We start from the raw sequence: 25,000 nt of genomic DNA, 5'->3' as shown, positions 1-25,000 counted from the left end.
CATGAGGGGGGGGGCAGGAGCAGAGAGTGAGGGGGGAGCGGAGAAACATACAGGGGGAGTGGAGAGGAGGGACCCAGAAACTTTAAGCAACTCACCCCCCCTCCTGTCCACTGTCCCCCCCCCTCCTGTCCACTGTCCCCCTCCTCCTGTCCACTGTCCCCCCTCCTGTCCACTGTCCCCCCCTCCTGTCCACTGTCCCCCCCCTCCTGTCTACTGCCCCCCCTCCTGTCCACTGTCCCCCCCCTCCTGTCCATTGCCCCCCCTCCTGTCCACTGCCCCCCCTCCGCCCCCTCCCTCCTGTCCACTGTGTCCCCCTCCTGTCCACTGTGTCCCCCCCTCCTGTCCACTGTGTCCCCCTCCTGTCCACTGTGTCCCCCCCTCCTGTCCACTGTGTCCCCCCCTCCTGTCCACTGTGTCCCCCCCTCCTGTCCAGTGTGTACCCCCCTCCTGTCCAGTGTGTCATCCCCTCCTGTCCAGTGTGTCGTCCCCTCCTGTCCAGTGTGTCGTCCCCTCCTGTCCACTGTCGCCCCCCCTCCTGTCCACCGTCGTCCCCCCTCCTGTCCACTGTCGTCCCCCCTCCTGTCCACTGTCGTCGTCCCCCCCCTCCACCCCACTTTCGTCCCCCCCCCCTCCTCCCCACTGTCGTCCCCCCCTCCTCCCCACGAAACCCCCCTTTCCTTTCCCCCCGCCCCTCCCCTCCTCCAGCGGGAAATTTAACTCACGGGCAACGCCGGGACTCTCAGCTAGTAGTATAGTATAGTAGGATGAGCCTGACGGGGTTTCAATGTGCACTGCTACAGAATGGCCACTGGGTGGCACTGCTGCCTTGCATTACATTGATCTACCGGGCTATAAAGCTCTGATCACAGCCTCCCACTACAGAGACCAGGCTTTGATCACCCCCCCCCCCCCCAGTGTTATAGCCTCCCAGCCTCCCAGCCTCCCACTTCAGAGATCAGGCTCTGATCCCCCCCAGTGTTACAGCCTCTCAGCCTCCCACTACAGAGACCAGACGCTGATCCCCCCCCCCATGTTACAGCCTCCCACTTCAGAGACCAGACACTGATCCCCCCCCCATATTCCGCCCCCCCCATGTTACAGCCTCCCACTTCAGAGGCCAGACTCTGATCCCCCTCTCATTATATAAATGGTGCTTCTCCGCCTGTGCCCAAGAAGTTCTTGCCCTGTTTGTGAGCCTGATAATGAATAATATTAATAATTATTATTAGAATAAGAGGCGACGCGTTTCCATACTATAATACTTACTACGTCGCGGGCCGGATATACTAAGTGCTGCAAACAGCGCCAAATTGGCTCAGATAAATCTCATTTTCTATGTTTCTATCGGATTCCGATTCTACGGATCAACCCAAAATGTATTAAATGTTTCATTATACGGGGAATAAAATGTATTATTATATTACGGCATGGCTGTTATACTAATAATACCACACTCATCGTGTATAGTTACTAACACTAGTTATAAAGATGACACTAATCGTGTATAGTTACTAACACTAGTTATAAAGATGACACTCATTGTGTATAGTTACTAACGCTAGTTATAAACATGACACTAATCGTGAATAGTTACTAACGCTAGTTATAAACATGACACTCATCGTGAATAGTTACTAACGCTAGTTATAAACATGAGACTAATCGTGTATAGTTACTAACGCTAGTTATAAACATGACACTAATCGTGTATAGTTACTAACGCTAGTTATAAACATGACACTCATCGTGTATAGTTACTAACGCTAGTTATAAACATGACACTCATCGTGAATAGTTACTAACGCTAGTTATAAACATGACACTCATCGTGAATAGTTACTAACGCTAGTTATAAACATGACACTCATCGTGCATAGTTACTAACGCTAGTTATAAACATGACACTCATCGTGCATAGTTACTAACGCTAGTTATAAACATGACACTCATCGTGAATAGTTACTAACGCTAGTTATAAACATGACACTCATCGTGTATAGTCACTAACGCTAGTTATAAACATGACACTCATCGTGAATAGTTACTAACGCTAGTTATAAACATGACACTCATCGTGAATAGTTACTAACGCTAGTTATAAACATGACACTCATCGTGTATAGTCACTAACGCTGGTTATAAACAAGCACTAATCGTGCATAGTTACTAACGCTAGTTATAAACATGACACTCATCGTGTATAGTTACTAACGTTAGTTATAAACATGACACTCATCGTGTATAGTTACTAACGCTAGTTATAAACATGACACTCATCGTGTATAGTTACTAACGCTAGTTATAAACATGACACTCATCGTGTATAGTTACTAACGCTAGTTATAAACATGACACTCATCGTGTATAGTTACTAACGCTAGTTATAAACATGACACTCATCGTGCATAGTTACTAACGCTAGTTATAAACATGACACTCATCGTGCATAGTTTCTAACGCTAGTTATAAACATGACACTCATCGTGCATAGTTACTAACGCTAGTTATAAAGATGACACTCATCGTGCATAGTTACTAACGCTAGTTATAAAGATGACACTCATCGTGCATAGTTACTAACGCTAGTTATAAAGATGACACTCATCGTGCATAGTTACTAACGCTAGTTATAAACATGACACTCATCGTGCATAGTTACTAACGCTAGTTATAAAGATGACACTCATCGTGCATAGTTACTAACGCTAGTTATAAAGATGACACTCATCGTGCATAGTTACTAACGCTAGTTATAAACATGACACTCATCGTGCATAGTTACTAACGCTAGTTATAAACATGACACTCATCGTGCATAGTTACTAACGCTAGTTATAAACATGACACTCATCGTGCATAGTTACTAACGCTAGTTATAAACATGACACTCATCGTGCATAGTTACTAACGCTAGTTATAAAGATGACACTCATCGTGCATAGTTACTAACGCTAGTTATAAAGATGACACTCATCGTACATAGTTACTAACGCTAGTTATAAAGATGACACTCATCGTGCATAGTTACTAACGCTAGTTATAAACATGACACTCATCGTGCATAGTTACTAACGCTAGTTATAAAGATGACACTCATCGTGCATAGTTACTAACGCTAGTTATAAACATGACACTCATCGTGCATAGTTACTAACGCTAGTTATAAACATGACACTCATCGTGCATAGTTACTAACGCTAGTTATAAAGATGACACTCATCGTGCATAGTTACTAACGCTAGTTATAAACATGACACTCATCGTGCATAGTTACTAACGCTAGTTATAAACATGACACTCATCGTGCATAGTTACTAACGCTAGTTATAAACATGACACTCATCGTGCATAGTTACTAACGCTAGTTATAAACATGACACTAATCGTGCATAGTTACTAACGCTAGTTATAAACATGACACTCATCGTGCATAGTTACTAACACTAGTTATAAAGATGACACTCATCGTGCATAGTTACTAACACTAGTTATAAAGATGACACTCATCGTGCATAGTTACTAACACTAGTTATAAAGATGACACTCATCGTGCATAGTTACTAACACTAGTTATAAAGATGACACTCATCGTGTATAGTTACTAATACAAGTTATAAACATGACACTCATCGTGTATAGTTACTAACACTAGTTATAAAGATGACACTCATCGTGTATAGTTACTAACACTAATTATAAACATGACACTCATCGTGTATAGTCACTAACGCTAGTTATAAACATGACACTAATAACTGATAGTTACTAACACTAGTTATAAATAACATGACACATAACTGATAGTTACAGACACTAGTAATAAATAACATGACACTAATAACTGATAGTTACTGACACTAGTTATAAATAACATTACGCTAATAATTGATAGTTACTAACACTAGTTATAAATAACATGACGCTAATAACTGATAGTTACTAACACTAGTTATAAATAACATGACGCTAATAGCCGATAGTTACTAACACTAGTTATAAATAACATGACGCTAATAACCGATAGTTACTAACACTAGTTATAAATAACATGACGCTAATAACCGATAGTTACTAACCCTAGTTATAAATAACATGACACTAATAACCGATAGTTACTAACCCTAGTTATAAATAACATGACACTAATAACCGATAGTTACTAACCCTAGTTATAAATAACATGACACTAATAACCGATAGTTACTAACGCTAGTTATAAATAACATGACACTAATAACCGATAGTTACTAACGCTAGTTATAAATAACATGACACTAATAACCGATAGTTACTAACGCTAGTTATAAATAACATGACACTAATAACCGATAGTTACTAACGCTAGTTATAAATAACATGACACTAATAACCGATAGTTACTAACGCTAGTTATAAATAACATGACACTAATAACCGATAGTTACTAACGCTAGTTATAAATAACATGACACTAATAACCGATAGTTACTAACGCTAGTTATAAATAACATGACACTAATAACCGATAGTTACTAACGCTAGTTATAAATAACATGACACTAATAACCGATAGTTACTAACGCTAGTTATAAATAACATGACACTAATAACCGATAGTTACTAACGCTAGTTATAAATAACATGACACTAATAACCGATAGTTACTAACGCTAGTTATAAATAACATGACACTAATAACCGATAGTTACTAACGCTAGTTATAAATAACATGACACTAATAACCGATAGTTACTAACGCTAGTTATAAATAACATGACACTAATAACCGATAGTTACTAACGCTAGTTATAAATAACATGACACTAATAACCGATAGTTACTAACACTAGTTATAAATAACATGACACTAATAACCGATAGTTACTAACACTAGTTATAAATAACATGACACTAATAACCGATAGTTACTAACACTAGTTATAAATAACATGACACTAATAACCGATAGTCACTAACACTAGTTATAAATAACAGGACACTAATAACTGATAGTTACTAACACTAGTTATAAATAACATGACACTAATAACCGATAGTCACTAACACTAGTTATAAATAACATGACACTAATAACCGATAGTCACTAACACTAGTTATAAATAACATGACACTAATAACTGATATTTAACACTACGCCGGGTGTGTGTAAGTCGCGACCTTCACACCGGGCGCGTTCTATGAGGGTTTGTGCTATGGCAATTCTGATCTCAGCACCTAGGCGCCTTAGTGGGTAGATTACCCAAAGCTTCCGGCGCACACACCTCGGCAGCCGGCTGATAATAATAAATTATAATAACCATTTCCTGCCCTCGTTTCAGACCTGTCACTGTAATGTCACGACGTCATGACATGGGACAGCCTGGACTGTCCCGATAACAGCTGCAACTTCCCCTCAATTTCTGCATTTGCTCTGCTCTCTTCTTAGTCTGAATTGAGGAGCATTTTTTTCCTGTGTATAATTGATAATTTCTTGACTTTTTATAAATATATATATTTATATTCCTTTTTTTAATTTCTCCTCCACTCCCTATAACTCCCAATAACGTAACAGTAATTATATCCTAGTGTTACTCCCATCCAGACCCTATAACTCCCAATAACGTAACAGTAATTATATCCTAGTGTTACTCCCATCCAGACCCTATAACTCCCAATAACGTGATGGTAAGTCTGTCTTAGTGTTACTCCCATCCAGACCCTATAACTCCCAATAACGTGATGGTAAGTCTGTCTTAGTGTTACTCCCATCCAGACCCTATAACTCCCAATAACGTGATGGTAAGTGTGTCTTAGTGTTACTCCCATCCAGTCCCTATAACTCCCAATAACGTGACGGTAAGTATGTCTTAGTGTTACTCCCATCCAGTCCCTATAACTCCCAATAACGTGACGGTAAGTATGTCTTAGTGTTACTCCCATCCAGACCCTATAACTCCCAATAACGTGATGGTAAGTATGTCTTAGTGTTACTCCCATTCAGTCCCTATAACTCCCAATAACGTGACGGTAAGTATGTCTTAGTGTTACTCCCATCCAGTCCCTGTAACTCCCAATAACGTGACGGTAAGTATGTCTTAGTGTTACTCCCATAGAGACCCTATAACTCCCAATAACGTGACGGTAAGTGTGTCTTAGTGTTACTCCCATCCAGTCCCTATAACTCCCAATAACTTGACGGTAAGTATGTCTTAGTGTTACTCCCATCCGAGCCCTATAACTCCCAATAACGTGACAGTAAGTGTGTCTTATTGTTATTCCCATCCAGACCCTATAACTCCCAATAACGTGACGGTAAGTATGTCTTAGTGTTACTCCCATCCAGGCCCTATAACTCCCAATAATGTGACGGTAAGTATGTCTTAGTGTTACTCCCATCCAGTCCCTATAACTCCCAATAACGTGACGGTAAGTATGTCTTAGTGTTACTCCCATCCAGGCCCTATAACTGCCAATAACGTGACGGTAAGTATGTCTTAGTGTTACTCCCACCCAGGCCCTATAACTCCCAATAACGTGACGGTAAGTATGTCTTAGTGTTATCCCCATCCAGACCCTATAACTCCCAATAACGTGACGGTAAGTATGTCTTAGTGTTACTCCCATCCAGTCCCTATAACTCCCAATAACGTTACAGTAAGTATGTCTTAGTGTTACTCCCATCCAGTCCCTATAACTCCCAATAACGTGACGGTAAGTATGTTTTAGTGTTACTCCCATCCAGTCCCTATAACTCCCAATAACGTGACGGTAAGTATGTCTTAGTGTTACTCCCATCCAGTCCCTATAACTCCCAATAACGTGACGGTAAGTGTGTCTTAGTGTTACTCCCACCCAGACCCTATAACTCCCAATAACGGGACGGTAAGTATGTCTTAGTGTTACTCCCATCCAGTCCCTATAACTCCCAATAACGTGACGGTAATTATGTCTTAGTGTTACTCCCACCCAGACCCTATAACTCCCAATAACGGGACGGTAAGTATGTCTTAGTGTTACTCCCATCCAGGCCCTGTAACTCCCAATAACGTGACGGTGAGTATGTCTTAGTGTTACTCCCACCCAGTCCCTATAACTCCCAATAACGTGACGGTAAGTATGTCTTAGTGTTACTCCCATCCAGGCCCTATAACTCCCAATAACGTGACGGTAAGTATGTCTTAGTGTTACTCCCATCCAGTCCCTATAACTCCCAATAACGTGACGGTGAGTATGTCTTAGTGTTACTCCCATCCACACCCTATAACTCCCAATAACGTGACGGTAAGTATGTCTTAGTGTTACTCCCATCCAGTCCCTATAACTCCCAATAACGTGACGGTAAGTGTGTCTTAGTGTTACTCCCATCCAGACCCTATAACTCCCAATAACGTGACGGTAAGTATGTCTTAGTGTTACTCCCATCCAAGCCCTATAACTCCCAATAACGTGACGGTAAGTATGTCTTAGTGTTACTCCCATCCAGTCCCTATAACTCCCAATAACGTGACGGTAAGTATGTCTTAGTGTTACTCCCATCCAGTCCCTATAACTCCCAATAACGTGACGGTAATTATGTCTTAGTGTTACTCCCACCCAGTCCCTATAACTCCCAATAACGTGACGGTAAGTATGTCTTAGTGTTACTCCCATCCAGGCCCTATAACTCCCAATAACGTGACGGTAAGTATGTCTTAGTGTTACTCCCATCCAGTCCCTATAACTCCCAATAACGTGACGGTGAGTATGTCTTAGTGTTACTCCCATCCACACCCTATAACTCCCAATAACGTGACGGTAAGTATGTCTTAGTGTTACTCCCATCCAGTCCCTATAACTCCCAATAACGTGACGGTAAGTATGTCTTAGTGTTACTCCCATCCAGTCCCTATAACTCCCAATAACGTGACGGTAAGTGTGTCTTAGTGTTACTTCCATCCATGTCCTATAACTCCTAATAACGTGACGGTAAGTATGTCTTAGTGTTACTCCCATCCATACCCTATAACTCCCAATAACGTGACGGTAAGTATGTCTTAGTGTTACTCCCATCCAGTCCCTATAACTCCCAATAACGTGACGGTAAGTATGTCTTAGTGTTACTCCCATCCAGACCCTATAACTCCCAATAACATGACGGTAAGTGTGTCTTAGTGTTACTCCCATCCAGACCCTATAACTCCCAATAATGTGACAGTAATTATATTCTAGTGTTACTCCCACCCAGACCCTATAACGTGATGGTAAGTGTGTCTTACTGTTACTCCCATCCAGACCCTATAACTCCCAATAACGTGACGGTAAGTATATCTTAGTGTTACTCCCATCCAGTCCCTATATCTCCCAATAACGTGACGGTAAGTGTGTCTTAGTGTTACTCCCATCCAGTCCCTATAACTCCCAATAACGTGACGGTAAGTATGTCTTAGTGTTACTCCCATCCAGTCTCTATAACTCCCAATACCGTGACGGTAAGTATGTCTTAGTGTTACTCCCATCCAGTCCCTATAAGTCCCAATAACGTGACGGTAAGTATGTCTTAGTGTTACTCCCATCCAGGCCCTATAACTCCCAATAACGTGATGGTAAGTATGTCTTAGTGTTACTGCCATCCAGTCCCTATAACTAACAATAACGTGACGGTAAGTGTGTCTTAGTGTTACTCCCATCCAGTCCCTATAACTCCCAATAACGTGACGGTAAGTATGTCTTAGTGCTACTCCCATCCAGGCCCTATAACTCCCTATAACGTGACGGTAAGTATGTCTTAGTGTTACTCCCACCCAGTCCCTATAACTCCCAATAACGTGACGGTAAGTGTGTCTTAGTGTTACTCCCATCCAGACCCTATAACTCCCAATAACGTGACGGTAAGTATGTCTTAGTGTTACTCCCATCCAGACCCTATAACTCCCAATAACGTGACGGTAAGTATGTCTTAGTGTTACTCCCAGTCCCTATAACTCCCAATAACGTGACGGTAAGTATGTCTTAGTGTTACTCCCATCCAGTCCCTATAACTCCCAATAACGTGACGGTAAGTATGTCTTAGTGTTACTCCCATCCAGACCCTATAACTCCCAATAACGTGACGGTAAGTATGTCTTAGTGTTACTCCCAGTCCCTATAACTCCCAATAACGTGACGGTAAGTATGTCTTAGTGTTACTCCCATCCAGTCCCTATAACTCCCAATAACGTGACGGTAAGTATGTCTTAGTGTTACCCCCATCCAGTCCCTATAACTCCCAATAACGTACGGTAAGTATGTCTTAGTGTTACTCCCATCCAGTCCCTATAACTCCCAATAACGTGACGGTAAGTATGTCTTAGTGTTACTCCCATCCAGTCCCTATAACTCCCAATAACGTGACGGTAAGTATGTCTTAGTGTTACTCCCATCCAGTCCCTATAACTCCCAATAACGTGACGGTAAGTATGTCTTAGTGTTACTCCCATCCAGTCCCTATAACTCCCAATAACGTGACGGTAAGTATGTCTTAGTGTTACTCCCATCCAGTCCCTATAACTCCCAATAACGTGACGGTATGTATGTCTTAGTGTTACCCCCATCCAGTCCCTATAACTCCCAATAACGTACGGTAAGTATGTCTTAGTGTTACTCCCATCCAGTCCCTATAACTCCCAATAACATGACGGTAAGTATGTCTTAGTGTTACCCCCATCCAGTCCCTATAACTCCCAATAACGTACGGTAAGTATGTCTTAGTGTTACTCCCATCCAGTCCCTATAACTCCCAATAACGTGACGGTAAGTATGTCTTAGTGTTACCCCCATCCAGTCCCTATAACTCCCAATAACGTGACGGTAAGTATGTCTTAGTGTTACTCCCATCCAGTCCCTATAACTCCCAATAACGTGACGGTAAGTATGTCTTAGTGTTACTCCCATCCAGACCCTATAACTCCCAATAACGTGACGGTAAGTATGTCTTAGTGTTACTCCCAGTCCCTATAACTCCCAATAACGTGACGGTAAGTATGTCTTAGTGTTACTCCCATCCAGTCCCTATAACTCCCAATAACGTGACGGTCAGTATGTCTTAGTGTTACTCCCATCCAGACCCTATAACTCCCAATAACGTGACGGTAAGTATGTCTTAGTGTTACTCCCAGTCCCTATAACTCCCAATAACGTGACGGTAAGTATGTCTTAGTGTTACTCCCATCCAGTCCCTATAACTCCCAATAACGTGACGGTAAGTATGTCTTAGTGTTACTCCCATCCAGACCCTATAACTCCCAATAACGTGACGGTAAGTATGTCTTAGTGTTACTCCCATCCAGTCCCTATAACTCCCAATAACGTGACGGTAAGTGTGTCTTAGTGTTACTCCCATCCAGACCCTATAACTCCCAATAATGTGACAGTAATTATATTCTAGTGTTACTCCCACCCAGACCCTATAACGTGATGGTAAGTGTGTCTTACTGTTACTCCCATCCAGACCCTATAACTCCCAATAACGTGACGGTAAGTATGTCTTAGTGTTACTCCCATCCAGTCCCTATAACTCCCAATAACGTGACGGTAAGTGTGTCTTAGTGTTACTCCCATCCAGACCCTATAACTCCCAATAATGTGACAGTAATTATATTCTAGTGTTACTCCCACCCAGACCCTATAACGTGATGGTAAGTGTGTCTTACTGTTACTCCCATCCAGACCCTATAACTCCCAATAACATGACGGTAAGTATGTCTTAGTGTTACTCCCATCCAGACCCTATAACTCCCAATAACGTGACGGTAAGTGTGTCTTAGTGTTACTCCCATCCAGACCCTATAACTCCCAATAACGTGACGGTAAGTATGTCTCAGTGTTACTCCCATCCAGTCCCTATAACTCCCAATAACGTGACGGTAAGTGTGTCTTAGTGTTACTCCCATCCAGACCCTATAACTCCCAATAACGTGACGGTAAGTATGTCTTAGTGTTACTCCCATCCAGTCCCTATAACTCCCAATAACGTGACGGTAAGTATGTCTTAGTGTTACTCCCATCCAGACCCTATAACTCCCAATAACGTGACGGTAAGTATGTCTTAGTGTTACTCCCATCCAGGCCCTATAACTCCCAATAACGTGACGGTAAGTATGTCTTAGTGTTACTCCCATCCAGTCCCTATAACTCCCAATAATGTGACGGTAAGTATGTCTTAGTGTTACTCCCATCCAGACCCTATAACTCCCAATAACGTGACGGTAAGTGTGTCTTAGTGTTACTCCCATCCAGGCCCTATAACTCCCAATAACGTGAGGGTAAGTATGTCTTAGTGTTACTCCCATCCAGGCCCTATAACTCCCAATAACGTGATGGTAAGTGTGTCTAAGTGTTACTCCCATCCAGGCCCTATAACTCCCAATAACGTGACGGTAAGTGTGTCTTAGTGTTACTCCCATCCAGGCCCTATAACTCCCAATAACGTGACGGTAAGTATGTCTTAGTGTTACTCCCATCCAGGCCCTATAACTCCCAATAACGTGACGGTAAGTATGTCTTAGTGTTACTCCCATCCAGACCCTATAACTCCCAATAACGTGACGGTAAGTATGTCTAAGTGTTACTCCCATCCAGTCCCTATAACTCCCAATAACGTGACGGTAAGTATGTCTTAGTGTTACTCCCATCCAGTCCCTATAACTCCCAATAACGTGACGGTAAGTGTGTCTTAGTGTTACTCCCATCCAGACCCTATAACTCCCAATAACGTGACGGTAAGTATGTCTCAGTGTTACTCCCATCCAGTCCCTATAACTCCCAATAACGTGACGGTAAGTGTGTCTTAGTGTTACTCCCATCCAGACCCTATAACTCCCAATAACGTGACGGTAAGTATGTCTTAGTGTTACTCCCATCCAGGCCCTATAACTCCCAATAACGTGACGGTAAGTATGTCTTAGTGTTACTCCCATCCAGTCCCTATAACTCCCAATAACGTGACGGTAAGTATGTCTTAGTGTTACTCCCATCCAGACCCTATAACTCCCAATAACGTGACGGTAAGTATGTCTTAGTGTTACTCCCATCCAGGCCCTATAACTCCCAATAACGTGACGGTAAGTATGTCTTAGTGTTACTCCCATCCAGTCCCTATAACTCCCAATAATGTGACGGTAAGTGTGTCTTAGTGTTACTCCCATCCAGGCCCTATAACTCCCAATAACGTGACGGTAAGTGAGTCTTAGTGTTACTCCCATCCAGGCCCTATAACTCCCAATAACGTGACGGTAAGTATGTCTTAGTGTTACTCCCATCCAGTCCCTATAACTCCCAATAACGTGACGGTAAGTATGTCTTAGTGTTACTCCCATCCAGTCCCTATAACTCCCAATAACGTGACGGTAAGTATGTCTCAGTGTTACTCCCACCCAGTCCCTATAACTCCCAATAACGTGACGGTAAGTATGTCTTAGTGTTACTCCCATCCAGTCCCTATAACTCCCAATAATGTGACGGTAAGTGTGTCTTAGTGTTACTCCCACCCAGTCCCTATAACTCCCAGTAACGTGACGGTAAGTATGTCTTAATGTTACTCCCATCCAGTCCCTATAACTCCCAGTAATGTGACGGTAAGTATGTCTTAGTGTTACTCCCATCCAGACCCTATAACTTCCAGTAACGTGACGGTAAGTATGTCTTAGTGTTACTCCCATCCAGGCACTATAACTCCCAATAACGTGACGGTAAGTATGTCTTAGTGTTACTCCCATCCAGACCCTATAACTCCCAATAACGTGACGGTAAGTATGTCTTAGTGTTACTCCCATCCAGGCCCTATAACTCCCAATAACGTGACGGTAAGTATGTCTTAGTGTTACTCCCATCCAGTCCCTATAACTCCCAATAACGTGATGGTAAGTATGTCTTAGTGTTACTCCCATCCAGTCCCTATAACTCCCAATAACGTGACGGTAAGTATGTCTTAGTGTTACTCCCATCCACACCCTATAACTCCCAATAACGTGACGGTAAGTGTGTCTTAGTGTTACTCCCATCCAGACCCTATAACTCCCAATAACGTGACGGTAAGTATGTCTTAGTGTTACTCCCATCCAGACCCTATAACTCCCAATAACGTGACGGTAAGTGTGTCTTAGTGTTACTCCCATCCAGACCCTATAACTCCCAATAACGTGACGATAAGTGTGTCTTAGTGTTACTCCCATCCAGTCCCTATAACACGCTTGCATCGCGCTACAAGCGGATTCGCGTTGTAACGGATCGCGCTATAACGGAGTTGAGCTGTATGTCTTAGTGTTACTCCCATCCATACATTATTTCTGTAGAGGGGGTCCCATGAAAGTCTATGGGGACACATTATTCCTGTAGAGGGGGGTCCCATGAAAGTCTGAGGACACATTATTCCTGTAGAGGGGGTCCCATGAAAGTCTATTGGGGACACATTATTCCTGTAGAGGGGGGGCCCATGAAAGTCTATGGGGGGACACATTATTCCTTGTAGAGGGGGTCCCATGAAAGTCTATGGGGACACAGTATTCCTGTAGAGGGGGTCCCATGAAAGTCTATGGGGACACATTATTCCTGTAGAGGGGGGTCCCATGAAAGTCTATGGGGGCACATTATTCCTTGTAGAGGGGGTCCCATGAAAGTCTATGGGGACACATTATTCCTGTAGAGGGGGTCCCATGAAAGTCTATGGGGACACATTATTCCTTGTAGAGGGGGTCCCATGAAAGTCTATGGGGACACATTATTCCTGTAGAGGAGGGTTCCATGAAAGTCTATGGGGGACACATTATTCCTTGTAGAGGGGGTCCCATGAAAGTCTATGGGGACACATTATTCCTGTAGAGGGGGGTCCCATGAAAGTCTATGGGGACACATTATTCCTTGTAGATTGGGTCCCACGAAAGTCTATGGGGACACATTATTCCTGTAGAGGGGGTCCCATGAAAGTCTATGGGGGCACATTATTCCTTGTAGAGGGGGTCCCATGAAAGTCTATGGGGGCACATTATTCCTTGTAGAGGGGGTCCCATGAAAGTCTATGGGGACACATTATTCCTGTAGAGGGGTGTCCCATGAAAGTCTATGGGGGACACATTATTCCTGTAGAGAGGGGGTCCCATGAAAGTCTATGGGGGCACATTATTCCTGTAGAGAGGGGGTCCCATGAAAGTCTATGGGGGCACATTATTCCCTGTAGAGGGGGCCCCATGAAAGTCTGTGGGGTCCTTTTAATTCCTGTAGTGGGGGTCTCGTCAAAGTCTTACCAACAACAAAAAAAACTGCTTTACAAACGTGACGCTAACTCCTGCAGTGCCTTATTGCCCCTCCCAGCAACCCCATCCACCCCACAGGCCACCATCCACCCCACAGGCCACCAATGCTCGTCCTCTGAGCCAGGGAGGGAAAACGTGAGGCCAGGACTTCCCAATGGGAAGGAGTAGTGGTTTCGTTGAACAGCCTCCCAGCTGAGGTGGTAGAAGGATGGGGGGGGGGGGGAGAACAGTGAGGGGATTGAACCGTGGGGGGTAGACACAAGGAGAGAATGGGTCTGGGGGTTCTGCAGCAGGTAGCAGAACGGGGCGGTTCCGATGGGTGTGTGAGGCTGTGTTCCTACGTGTGCCAGGAATGTTACAGGGGGGGGGGGGGGGGGGAGCCCTGGTATAAGGGTGGAGTTTACGGTTTCCTTCCCTGCCCCAGACACTGATTCACACAGCTCACAGTCGGCACGGCGGCTTCCTCGCTGGGATGTGTGGGTGACAGCGGTGTGTGCGAGTGTGAGTGTGAGTGTGTGTGTCCCACGTTCGCAGCCGGGTGACAGAGAAGAGGACGGTGGCAGAAGGGGGGCCACATGGCGGTTGCGATTGTCAGGGGGCTCTGGCTGGTCGTGCTGTTCGCCGGGGGAGGAGGGGGTGAGTTACCCCCCGGGGGGGGGCAAAGCGGGCAGTGAGGTGCACTCAGCTATGTCCAGATATGTTATCATTACACGTGTGTGCTGTGCGGTGTATGTGTGTGTGTGTGTGTACTTTATATGTGTACTGTATATGTGTGTGGGTGTGTGTGTGTGTGTGTGTGTACTGTATATGTGTGTGTGTGTACTGTATATGTGTGTGTGACTGTATATGTGTGTGTGTGTGTGTGTATACTGTATGTGTGTGTGTGTGTACTGTATGTGTGTGTGTGTACTGTATATGTGTGTGTGTGTACTGTATATGTGTGTGTGACTGTATATGTGTGTGTGTGTGTGTGTATACTGTATATGTGTGTGTGCTGTGCTGTATAAGTGTCTGTGTGTGTACTGTATATGAGTACTGTATGTGTGCGTATGTATGTCTGTGTGTGTGTGCTGTATATGTGTCTGTGTGTGTACTGTATGTGTGTGTGCTGTATATGTGTGTGTGTGCGTTGAATATTGTATGTGTGTGTGTGTGTGTGTGTGTGTGTGTGTATGTCTGTGTGTGTGCTGTATATGTGTCTGTGTGTGCGTTGAATATTGTATGTGTGTGTGCGCATACTGTATGTGTGTGTGTATGTCTGTGTGTGTGTGCTGTGCTGTATATGTGTCTGTGTGTGTACTGTATGTGTGTGTGCTGTATATGTGTCTGTGTGTGTGTGCGTTGAATACTGTATGTGTGTGTGCGCATACTGTATGTGTGTGTGTGTGTACTTTATATGTGTGTGTGTGTGTGTGTGTGTGTGTGTGTATATGTACTGTATATGTGTGTGTGTGCGTGTGTGTGTGTGTGTGTGTGTATATGTACTGTATATGTGTGTGTGTGCGTGTGTGTGTGTGTGTGTGTGTGTGTGTGCTGTATATGTGTGTGTGCTGTGCTGTATATGTATCTGTGTGTGTACTGTATGTGTGTACTGTATGTGTGTGTATGTATGTCTGTGTGTGTGCTGTGCTGTATATGTGTCTGTCTGTGCGCATACTGTATGTGTGTGTGTGTAACGGTGTAGGTCCGTACGTGTTCCATATTACCCGTTATGTCTGTGGGTGTTTGTAGATTAAGGTGTAAATTTGTGTCAGGCGATGTCTGTGAGTTTGTGTACTTGCGTATATGTAGGCATGTAGTTATACACACATTGCTCTGCGTGTTACACATTGCTCTGCGTGTTACACATTGCTCTGCGTGTTACACATACAATGCTCTGCGTGTTACACGTACATTGCTCTGCGTGTTACACATACATTGCTCTGCGTGTTATACATACATTACTCTGCGTGTTACACATACAATGCTCTGCGTGTTACACATACAATGCTCTGCGTGTTACACATACAATGCTCTGCATGTTACACGTACATTGCATGTTACACGTCCGTGCTATACATACATTGCTCTGCGTGTTTTGCATACATTGCTCTGCGTGTTACACATACAATGCTCTGCGTGTTACACATACAATGCTCTGCATGTTACACGTACATTGCATGTTACACGTCCGTGCTATACATACATTGCTCTGCGTGTTTTGCATACATTGCTCTGCGTGTTACACATACAATGCTCTGCATGTTATACATACATTGCTCTGCGTGTTACACAATCATTGTTCTGCGTGTTACACATACATTACTCTGCGTGTTACACATACAATGCTCTGCGTGTTACACATACAATGCTCTGCGTGTTACACATACAATGCTCTGCGTGTTACACATACAATGCTCTGCGTGTTACACATACATTGCTCTGCGTGTTACACATACATTGTTCTCCGTGTTACACATACATTACTGTGCGTGTTACACATACAATGCTCTGCGTGTTACACATACAATGCTCTGCATGTTATACATATATTGCACTGCATGTTATACATACATTGCTCTGCGTGTTACACGTACATTGCTCTCCGTGCTATACATACATTGCTCTGCGTGTTATGCATACATTGCTCTGCGTGTTACACATACAATGATCTGCATGTTATACATACATTGCTCTGCGTGTTACACAATCATTGTACTGCGTGTTATACGTACATTACTCTGCGTGTTACACATACAATGCTCTGCGTGTTACACATACAATGCTCTGCGTGTTATACATACATTGCTCTGCATGTTATACATATATTGCACTGCGTTTTATACATATATTGCACTGCGTGTTATACATACATTGCTCTGCGTGTTATGCATACATTGCTCTGCGTGTTACACATACAATGATCTGCATGTTATACATACATTGCTCTGCGTGTTACACAATCATTGTTCTGCGTGTTATACGTACATTACTCTGCGTGTTACACATACAATGCTCTGCGTGTTACACATACAATGCTCTGCGTGTTATACATACATTGCTCTGCATGTTATACATATATTGCACTGCGTGTTATACATATATTGCACTGCGTGTTATACATACATTGCTCTGCGTGTTACACATTGCTCTGCGTGTTACACATACAATGCTCTGCATGTTATACATACATTGCTCTGCGTGTTACACAATCATTGTTCTGCGTGTTATACGTACATTACTCTGCGTGTTACACATACAATGCTCTGCGTGTTACACATACAATGCTCTGCGTGTTATACATACATTGCTCTGCGTGTTACACATACAATGCTCTGCGTGTTATACATACATTGCTCTCCGTGCTATACATACATTGCTCTGCGTGTTATGCATACATTGCTCTGCGTGTTATACATATATTGCTCTGTGTGTTACACAATCATTGCTCTGCGTGTTATACGTACATTGCTCTGCGTGTTACACATACATTATTCTGCGTGTTACACATACATTGCTCTGCGTGTTACACATACATTGCTATTCGTGCTATACGTACATTACTCTGTGTGTTACACATACATTGCTCTGCGTGTTACACATACATTGCTCTCCGTGCTATACATACATTGCTCTGCGTGTTATGCATACATTGCTCTGCGTGTTATACATACATTGCTCTGTGTGTTATACATACATTGCTCTGCGTGTTATACATACAATGCTCTGCATGTTACACATACATTGCTCTGCGTGTTATACATACATTGCTCTCCGTGCTATACATACATTGCTCTGCGTGTTATGCATACATTGCTCTGCGTGTTATGCATACATTGCTCTGCGTGTTATGCATACATTGCTCTGCGTGTTATACATACATTGCTCTGCGTGTTATACATACATTGCTCTGCGTGTTATACATTGCTCTGCGTGTTATACACACATTGCTCTGCGTGTTATACATACATTGCTCTGCGTGTTATACATACATTGCTCTGCGTGTTACACATACAATGCTCTGCGTGTTATACACACATTGCTCTGCGTTTTATACATACATTGCTCTGCGTGTTATACATACATTGCTCTGCGTGTTATGCATACATTGCTCTGCGTTTATACATACATTGCTCTGCATTTTACACAATCATTGTTCTGCGTGTTATACGTACATTGCTCTGCATTTTATACATACATTGCTCTGCGTGTTATGCATTCATTGCTCTGCGTGTTATGCATACATTGCTCTGCGTGTTATACATACATTGCTCTGTGTGTTACACAATCATTGCTCTGCGTGTTATACGTACATTGCTCTGCGTGTTACACATACATTATTCTGCGTGTTACACATACATTGCTCTCCGTGCTATACGTACATTACTCTGTGTGTTACACATACATTGCTCTGCGTGTTACACATACATTGCTCTCCGTGCTATACATACATTGCTCTGCGTGTTATGCATTCATTGCTCTGCGTGTTATGCATACATTGCTCTGCGTGTTATACATACATTGCTCTGTGTGTTATACATACATTGCTCTGCGTGTTATACATACATTGCTCTGCGTGTTATACATACATTGCTCTGCGTGTTATAAAAACATTGCTCTGCGTTTTATACATACATTGCTCTGCGTGTTACACATACATTGCTCTGCGTGTTACACATACATTGCTCTCCGTGCTATACATACATTGCTCTGCGTGTTATGCATACATTGCTCTGCGTGTTATACATACATTGCTCTGCGTGTTATGCATACATTGCTCTGCGTGTTATACATACATTGCTCTGCGTGTTATACATACATTGCTCTGCGTGTTATACATTGCTCTGCGTGTTATACACACATTGCTCTGCGTGTTATACATACATTGCTCTGCGTGTTATACATACATTGCTCTGCGTGTTACACATACAATGCTCTGCGTGTTATACACACATTGCTCTGCGTTTTATACATACATTGCTCTGCGTGTTATACATACATTGCTCTGCGTGTTATGCATACATTGCTCTGCATTTTATACATACATTGCTCTGCATTTTACACAATCATTGTTCTGCGTGTTATACGTACATTGCTCTGCGTTTTATACATACATTGCTCTGCATGTTATGCATTCATTGCTCTGCTTGTTATGCATACATTGCTCTGCGTGTTATACATACATTGCTCTGCGTGTTACACATACATTGCTCTGCGTGTTACACATACATTGCTCTGCGTTTTATACATACATTGCTCTGCGTGTTACACATACATTGCTCTGCGTGTTATACACACATTGCTCTGTGTTTTATACAGACATTGCTCTGTGTGTTACACACACATTGCTCTGTGTTTTATACACACATTGCTCTGCGTTTTATACAGACATTGCTCTGCGTTTTATACATACATTGCTCTGCGTTTTATACATACATTGCTCTGCGTGTTATACATACATTGCTCTGCGTGTTATGCATACATTGCTCTGCGTGTTATACGTACATTGCTCTGCGTGTTACACATACATTGCTCTGCGTTTTATACATTGCTCTGCGTGTTATACATACATTGCTCTGCGTGTTATACGTACATTGCTCTGCGTGTTACACATACATTGCTCTGCGTTTTATACATTGCTCTGCGTGTTACACATACATTGCTCTGCGTGTTACACGTACATTGCTCTGCGTTTTATACATTGCTCTGCGTGTTATACATACATTGCTCTGCGTGATACACATACATTGCTCTGCGTTTTATACATTGCTCTGCGTGTTATACATACATTGCTCTCCGTGTTACACATACATTGCTTTGCATGTTATGCATACATTGCTCCGCGTGTTATACATACATTGCACTGTGTTTATACATTGCTCTGCGTTTTATACATACATTGCTCCGCGTGTTACACATACAATGCTCTGCGTTTTATACATACATTGCTCTGCGTTTTATACATACATTGCTCTGCGTGTTACACAATCATTTTTCTGCGTGTTATACGTACATTGCTCTGCGTGTTATACACATACACTGCTCTGCGTTTTACACATACATTACTCCGTGTGTTACACGTACATTGCTCTCCGTGCTATACATACATTGCTCTGCGTGTTAAGCATACATTGCTCTGCGTGTTATACACACATTTCTCTGCGTGTTATACACACATTGCTCTCCGTGCTATACATACATTGCTCTGCGTGTTATACACACATTGCTCTGCGTTTTATACATACATTGCTCTGCGTTTTATACATACATTGCTCTGCGTTTTATACATACATTGTTCTGCGTGTTACACGTACATTGCTCTGCGTGTTACACGTACATTGCTCTCCGTGCTATACGTACATTGCTCTGTGTGTTATATATACATTGCTTTGCGTGTTATGCATACATTGCTCTGCGTGTTATACATACATTGCTCTGCGTGTTATACGTACAATGCTCTGCGTGTTATACATACATTGCTCTGCGTGTTATACGTACAATGCTCTGCGTGTTATACATACATTGCTCTGCGTGTTATACGTACAATGCACTGCATTTATACATACATTGCTCTGCGTGTTACACATACAATGCTCTGCGTTTTATACATACATTGCTCTGCGTTTTATACATACATTGCTCTGCGTTTTATACATACATTGCTCTGCGTTTTATACGTACATTGCTTTGCGTTTTATACATACATTGCTCTGCGTTTTATACATTCATTGCTCTGCGTGTTACACATACAATGCTCTGCGTGCTACACATACAATGCTCTGCGTGTTACACATACAATGCTCTGCGTGTTATACATACATTGCTCTGCGTGTTACACACAAATTGTTTTGCTTGTTATACACACATTGCTCTGTGTGTTACACACACATTGCTCTGCGTGTTACACACACATTGCTCTGCGTGTTACATACACATTGCTCTGCGTGTAACACATACATTGCTCTGAGTGTTACACATACAATGCTCTGCGTGTTACACATATAATGCTCTGCGTGTTACACATACAATGCTCTGCGTGTTACACATACAGTGCTCTGCGTGTTACACACACATTGCTGTGCGTGTTACACATACATTGCTCTGCGTGTTATACATACATTGCTCAGCGTGTTATACATACATTGCTCAGCGTGTTACACACACATTGCTCTGCGTGTTACACACACATTGCTCTGCGTGTTACACACACATTGCTCAGCGTGTTATACATACATTGCTCAGCGTGTTATACATACATTGCTCTGCGTGTTACACACACATTGCTCTGCGTGTTACACACACATTGCTCCGCGTGTTACACATACATTGCTCTGCGTGTTACACATACAATGCTCTGAGTGTTACACATACATTGCTCTGCGTGTTATACATACATAGCTCTCCGTGTTATACATACATTGCTCTGCGTGTTACACATACATTGGTCTGCGTATTTGTATTACACATACAATGCTCTGCGTGTTACACATACAATGCTCTGCATGTTACACATACAATGCTCTGCGTGTTACACACACAATGCTCTGCGTGTTATACATACAATGCTCTGCATGTTACACACACATTGCTCTGTGTGTTATACATACATTGCTCTGCGTTTTATACATACATTACTCTGCGTGTTACACATACATTGCTCTGTGTGTTACACACACATACATTGCTCTGCGTGTTACACATACATTGCTCTGCGTGTTATACATACACTGCTCTGCGTGTTACACATACATTGCTCTACGTGTTATACATACACTGCTCTGCGTGTTATACATTGCTCTGCGTTTTACACATAGATTGCTCTGCATGTTACACATAGATTGCTCTGCATGTTACACATACATTGCTCTGTGTGTTATACATTGCTCTGCGTGTTACACATACAATTCTCTACGTGTTACACATACATTGCTCTGCGTGTTACACATACATTGCTCTGCGTGTTACACATAGATTGCTCTGCGTATTACACATAGATTGCTCTGCGTGTTACACATTGCTCTGCGTGTTATACACACATTGCTCTGCGTTTTATACATACATTGCTCTGCGTTTTATACATACATTGCTCTGCGTTTTATACATACATTGTTCTGCGTTTTATACATACATTGCTCTGCGTTTTATACATACATTGCTCTGCGTGTTACACGTACATTGCTCTCCATGCTATACGTACATTGCTCTGTGTGTTATACATACATTGCTTTGCGTGTTATGCATACATTGCTCTGCGTGTTATACATACATTGCACTGCGTTTATACATACATTGCTCTGCATGTTACACATACAATGCTCTGCGTTTTATACATACATTGCTCTGCGTTTTATACATACATTGCTGTGCGTTTTATACATACATTGCTTTGCGATTTATACATACATTGCTCTGCGTTTTATACATTCATTGCTCTGCGTGTTATACATACAATGCTCTGCGTGCTACACATACAATGCTCTGCGTGTTACACATATAATGCTCTGGGTGTTACACATACAATGCTCTGCGTGTTACACATACAATGCTCTGCGTGTTATACATACATTGCTCTGCGTGTTACACACAAATTGTTTTGCTTGTTATACACACATTGCTCTGTGTGTTACACACACATTGCTCTGCGTGTTACATACACATTGCTCTGCGTGTTACACATACAATGCTCTGCGTGTTACACATATACAGTAATGCTCTGCGTGTTACACATACAATGCTCTGCGTGTTACACATACAGTGCTCTGCGTGTTACACACACATTGCTGTGCGTGTTACACATACATTGCTCTGCGTGTTATACATACATTGCTCAGCGTGTTACACATACATTGCTCTGCGTGTTACACACACATTGCTCTGCGTGTTAGACACACATTGCTCTGCGTGTTACACATACATTGCTCTGCGTGTTACACATACAATGCTCTGCCTGTTACACATACATTGCTCTGCGTGTTATACATACATTGCTCTGCGTGTTACACATACAATGCTCTGCGTGTTACACATACATTGCTCTGCGTGTTATACATTCATAGCTCTCCGTGTTATAAATACATTGCTCTGCGTGTTACACATACATTGGTCTGCGTATTTTTATTACACATACAATGCTCTGCGTGTTACACATACATTGCTCTGCGTGTTACACACACATTGCTCTGCGTGTTAGACACACATTGCTCTGCGTGTTACACATACATTGCTCTGCGTGTTACACATACAATGCTCTGCCTGTTACACATACATTGCTCTGCGTGTTATACATACATTGCTCTGCGTGTTACACATACAATGCTCTGCGTGTTACACATACATTGCTCTGCGTGTTATACATTCATAGCTCTCCGTGTTATAAATACATTGCTCTGCGTGTTACACATACATTGGTCTGCGTATTTTTATTACACATACAATGCTCTGCGTGTTACACATACAATGCTCTGCGTGTTACACACACAATGCTCTGCGTGTTATACATACAATGCTCTGCATGTTACACACACATTGCTCTGTGTGTTATACATACATTGCTCTGCGTTTTATACATACATTACTCTGCGTGTTACACATACATTGCTCTGTGTGTTACACACACATACATTGCTCTGCGTGTTACACATACATTGCTCTGCGTGTTATACATACACTGCTCTGCGTGTTACACATACATTGCTCTACGTGTTACACATACACTGCTCTGCGTGTTATACATTGCTCTGCGTTTTACACATAGATTGCTCTGCATGTTACACATACATTGCTCTGTGTGTTATATATTGCTCTGCGTGTTACACATACAATTCTCTGCGTGTTACACATATACAGTAATGCTCTGCGTGTTACACATACAATGCTCTGCATGTTACACATACATTGCTCTGTGCGTTATACATTGCTCTGCGTGTTACACATACAATGCTCTGCGTGTTACACATATACAGTAATGCTCTGCGTGTTAGACATACAATGCTCTGCGTGTTACACATACAGTGCTCTGCGTGTTACACACACATTGCTGTGCGTGTTACACATACATTGCTCTGCGTGTTATACATACATTGCTCAGCGTGTTATACATACATTGCTCAGCGTGTTATACATACATTGCTCTGCGTGTTACACACACATTGCTCTGCGTGTTACACACACATTGCTCTGCGTGTTACACATACATTGCTCTGCGTGTTACACACACACATTGCTCTGCGTGTTACACATTCATTGCTCAACGTGTTATACATACATTGCTGTGCGTTTTACACATACAATGCTCTGCGTGTTACACACACATTGCTCTGCGTGTTACACACACATTGCTCTGCGTGTTACACATACATAGCTCTGCGTGTTATACATACATTGCTCTGCGTGTTACACTTACATTGCTCTGCGTGTTACACATACATTGCTGTGCGTTTTACACATACATTGCTCTGCGTGTTACACACACATTGCTCTGCATGTTACACACACATTGCTATGCATGTTACACACACATTGCTCTGCGTGTTACACGTGTAAACTCCCTGACCGGCGGACTGTATACACAGCTTATCTCAGTCTTTATTTACCTTGTTTGAGCGCTGGGCTGGGCGTGTGCACGGGAGGAATAAAGATGGACGCCAGGAACTTTCATATTACAAACAAATCTTCCTTATACCCTCAGACGGCTGGAAACTTCCCCTGTTACACACCGTGCCGTTAGCTTCCCACCCTCGGGCGGTACTGACACTTACCTTAGCTTGGTTTAGCTGACC

At 42.7% G+C, this 25,000-nt stretch overlaps 1 protein-coding gene across 2 annotated transcripts in view; it reads left to right on the top strand.

Moving 5' to 3' along the window:
- ITGB3 (integrin subunit beta 3) overlaps window positions 1–25,000 on the top strand; it is a 105,211-nt gene that overhangs the window by 17,143 nt on the left and 63,068 nt on the right. Inside the window, exon 1 of one of the 2 annotated variants that reach the window (XM_075584380.1) lies at window positions 14,660–14,879. The exons of the other annotated variant lie outside the window; for it this stretch is intronic. Coding sequence (XP_075440495.1) covers window positions 14,819–14,879 — 61 coding nt within the window. The 5' untranslated portion in view covers window positions 14,660–14,818. Of the gene's footprint in view, window positions 1–14,659; window positions 14,880–25,000 lie in introns of those variants that run through there. 2 annotated transcript variants of the gene reach the window in all.

The sequence above is a fragment of the Ascaphus truei genome, unplaced genomic scaffold (assembly GCF_040206685.1).
Source record: "Ascaphus truei isolate aAscTru1 unplaced genomic scaffold, aAscTru1.hap1 HAP1_SCAFFOLD_559, whole genome shotgun sequence".
NCBI lineage: Eukaryota > Metazoa > Chordata > Amphibia > Anura > Ascaphidae > Ascaphus > Ascaphus truei.
Note: the sequence above shows the minus strand (reverse complement) of the source record. Positions and strands in the feature narration are given on the sequence as shown.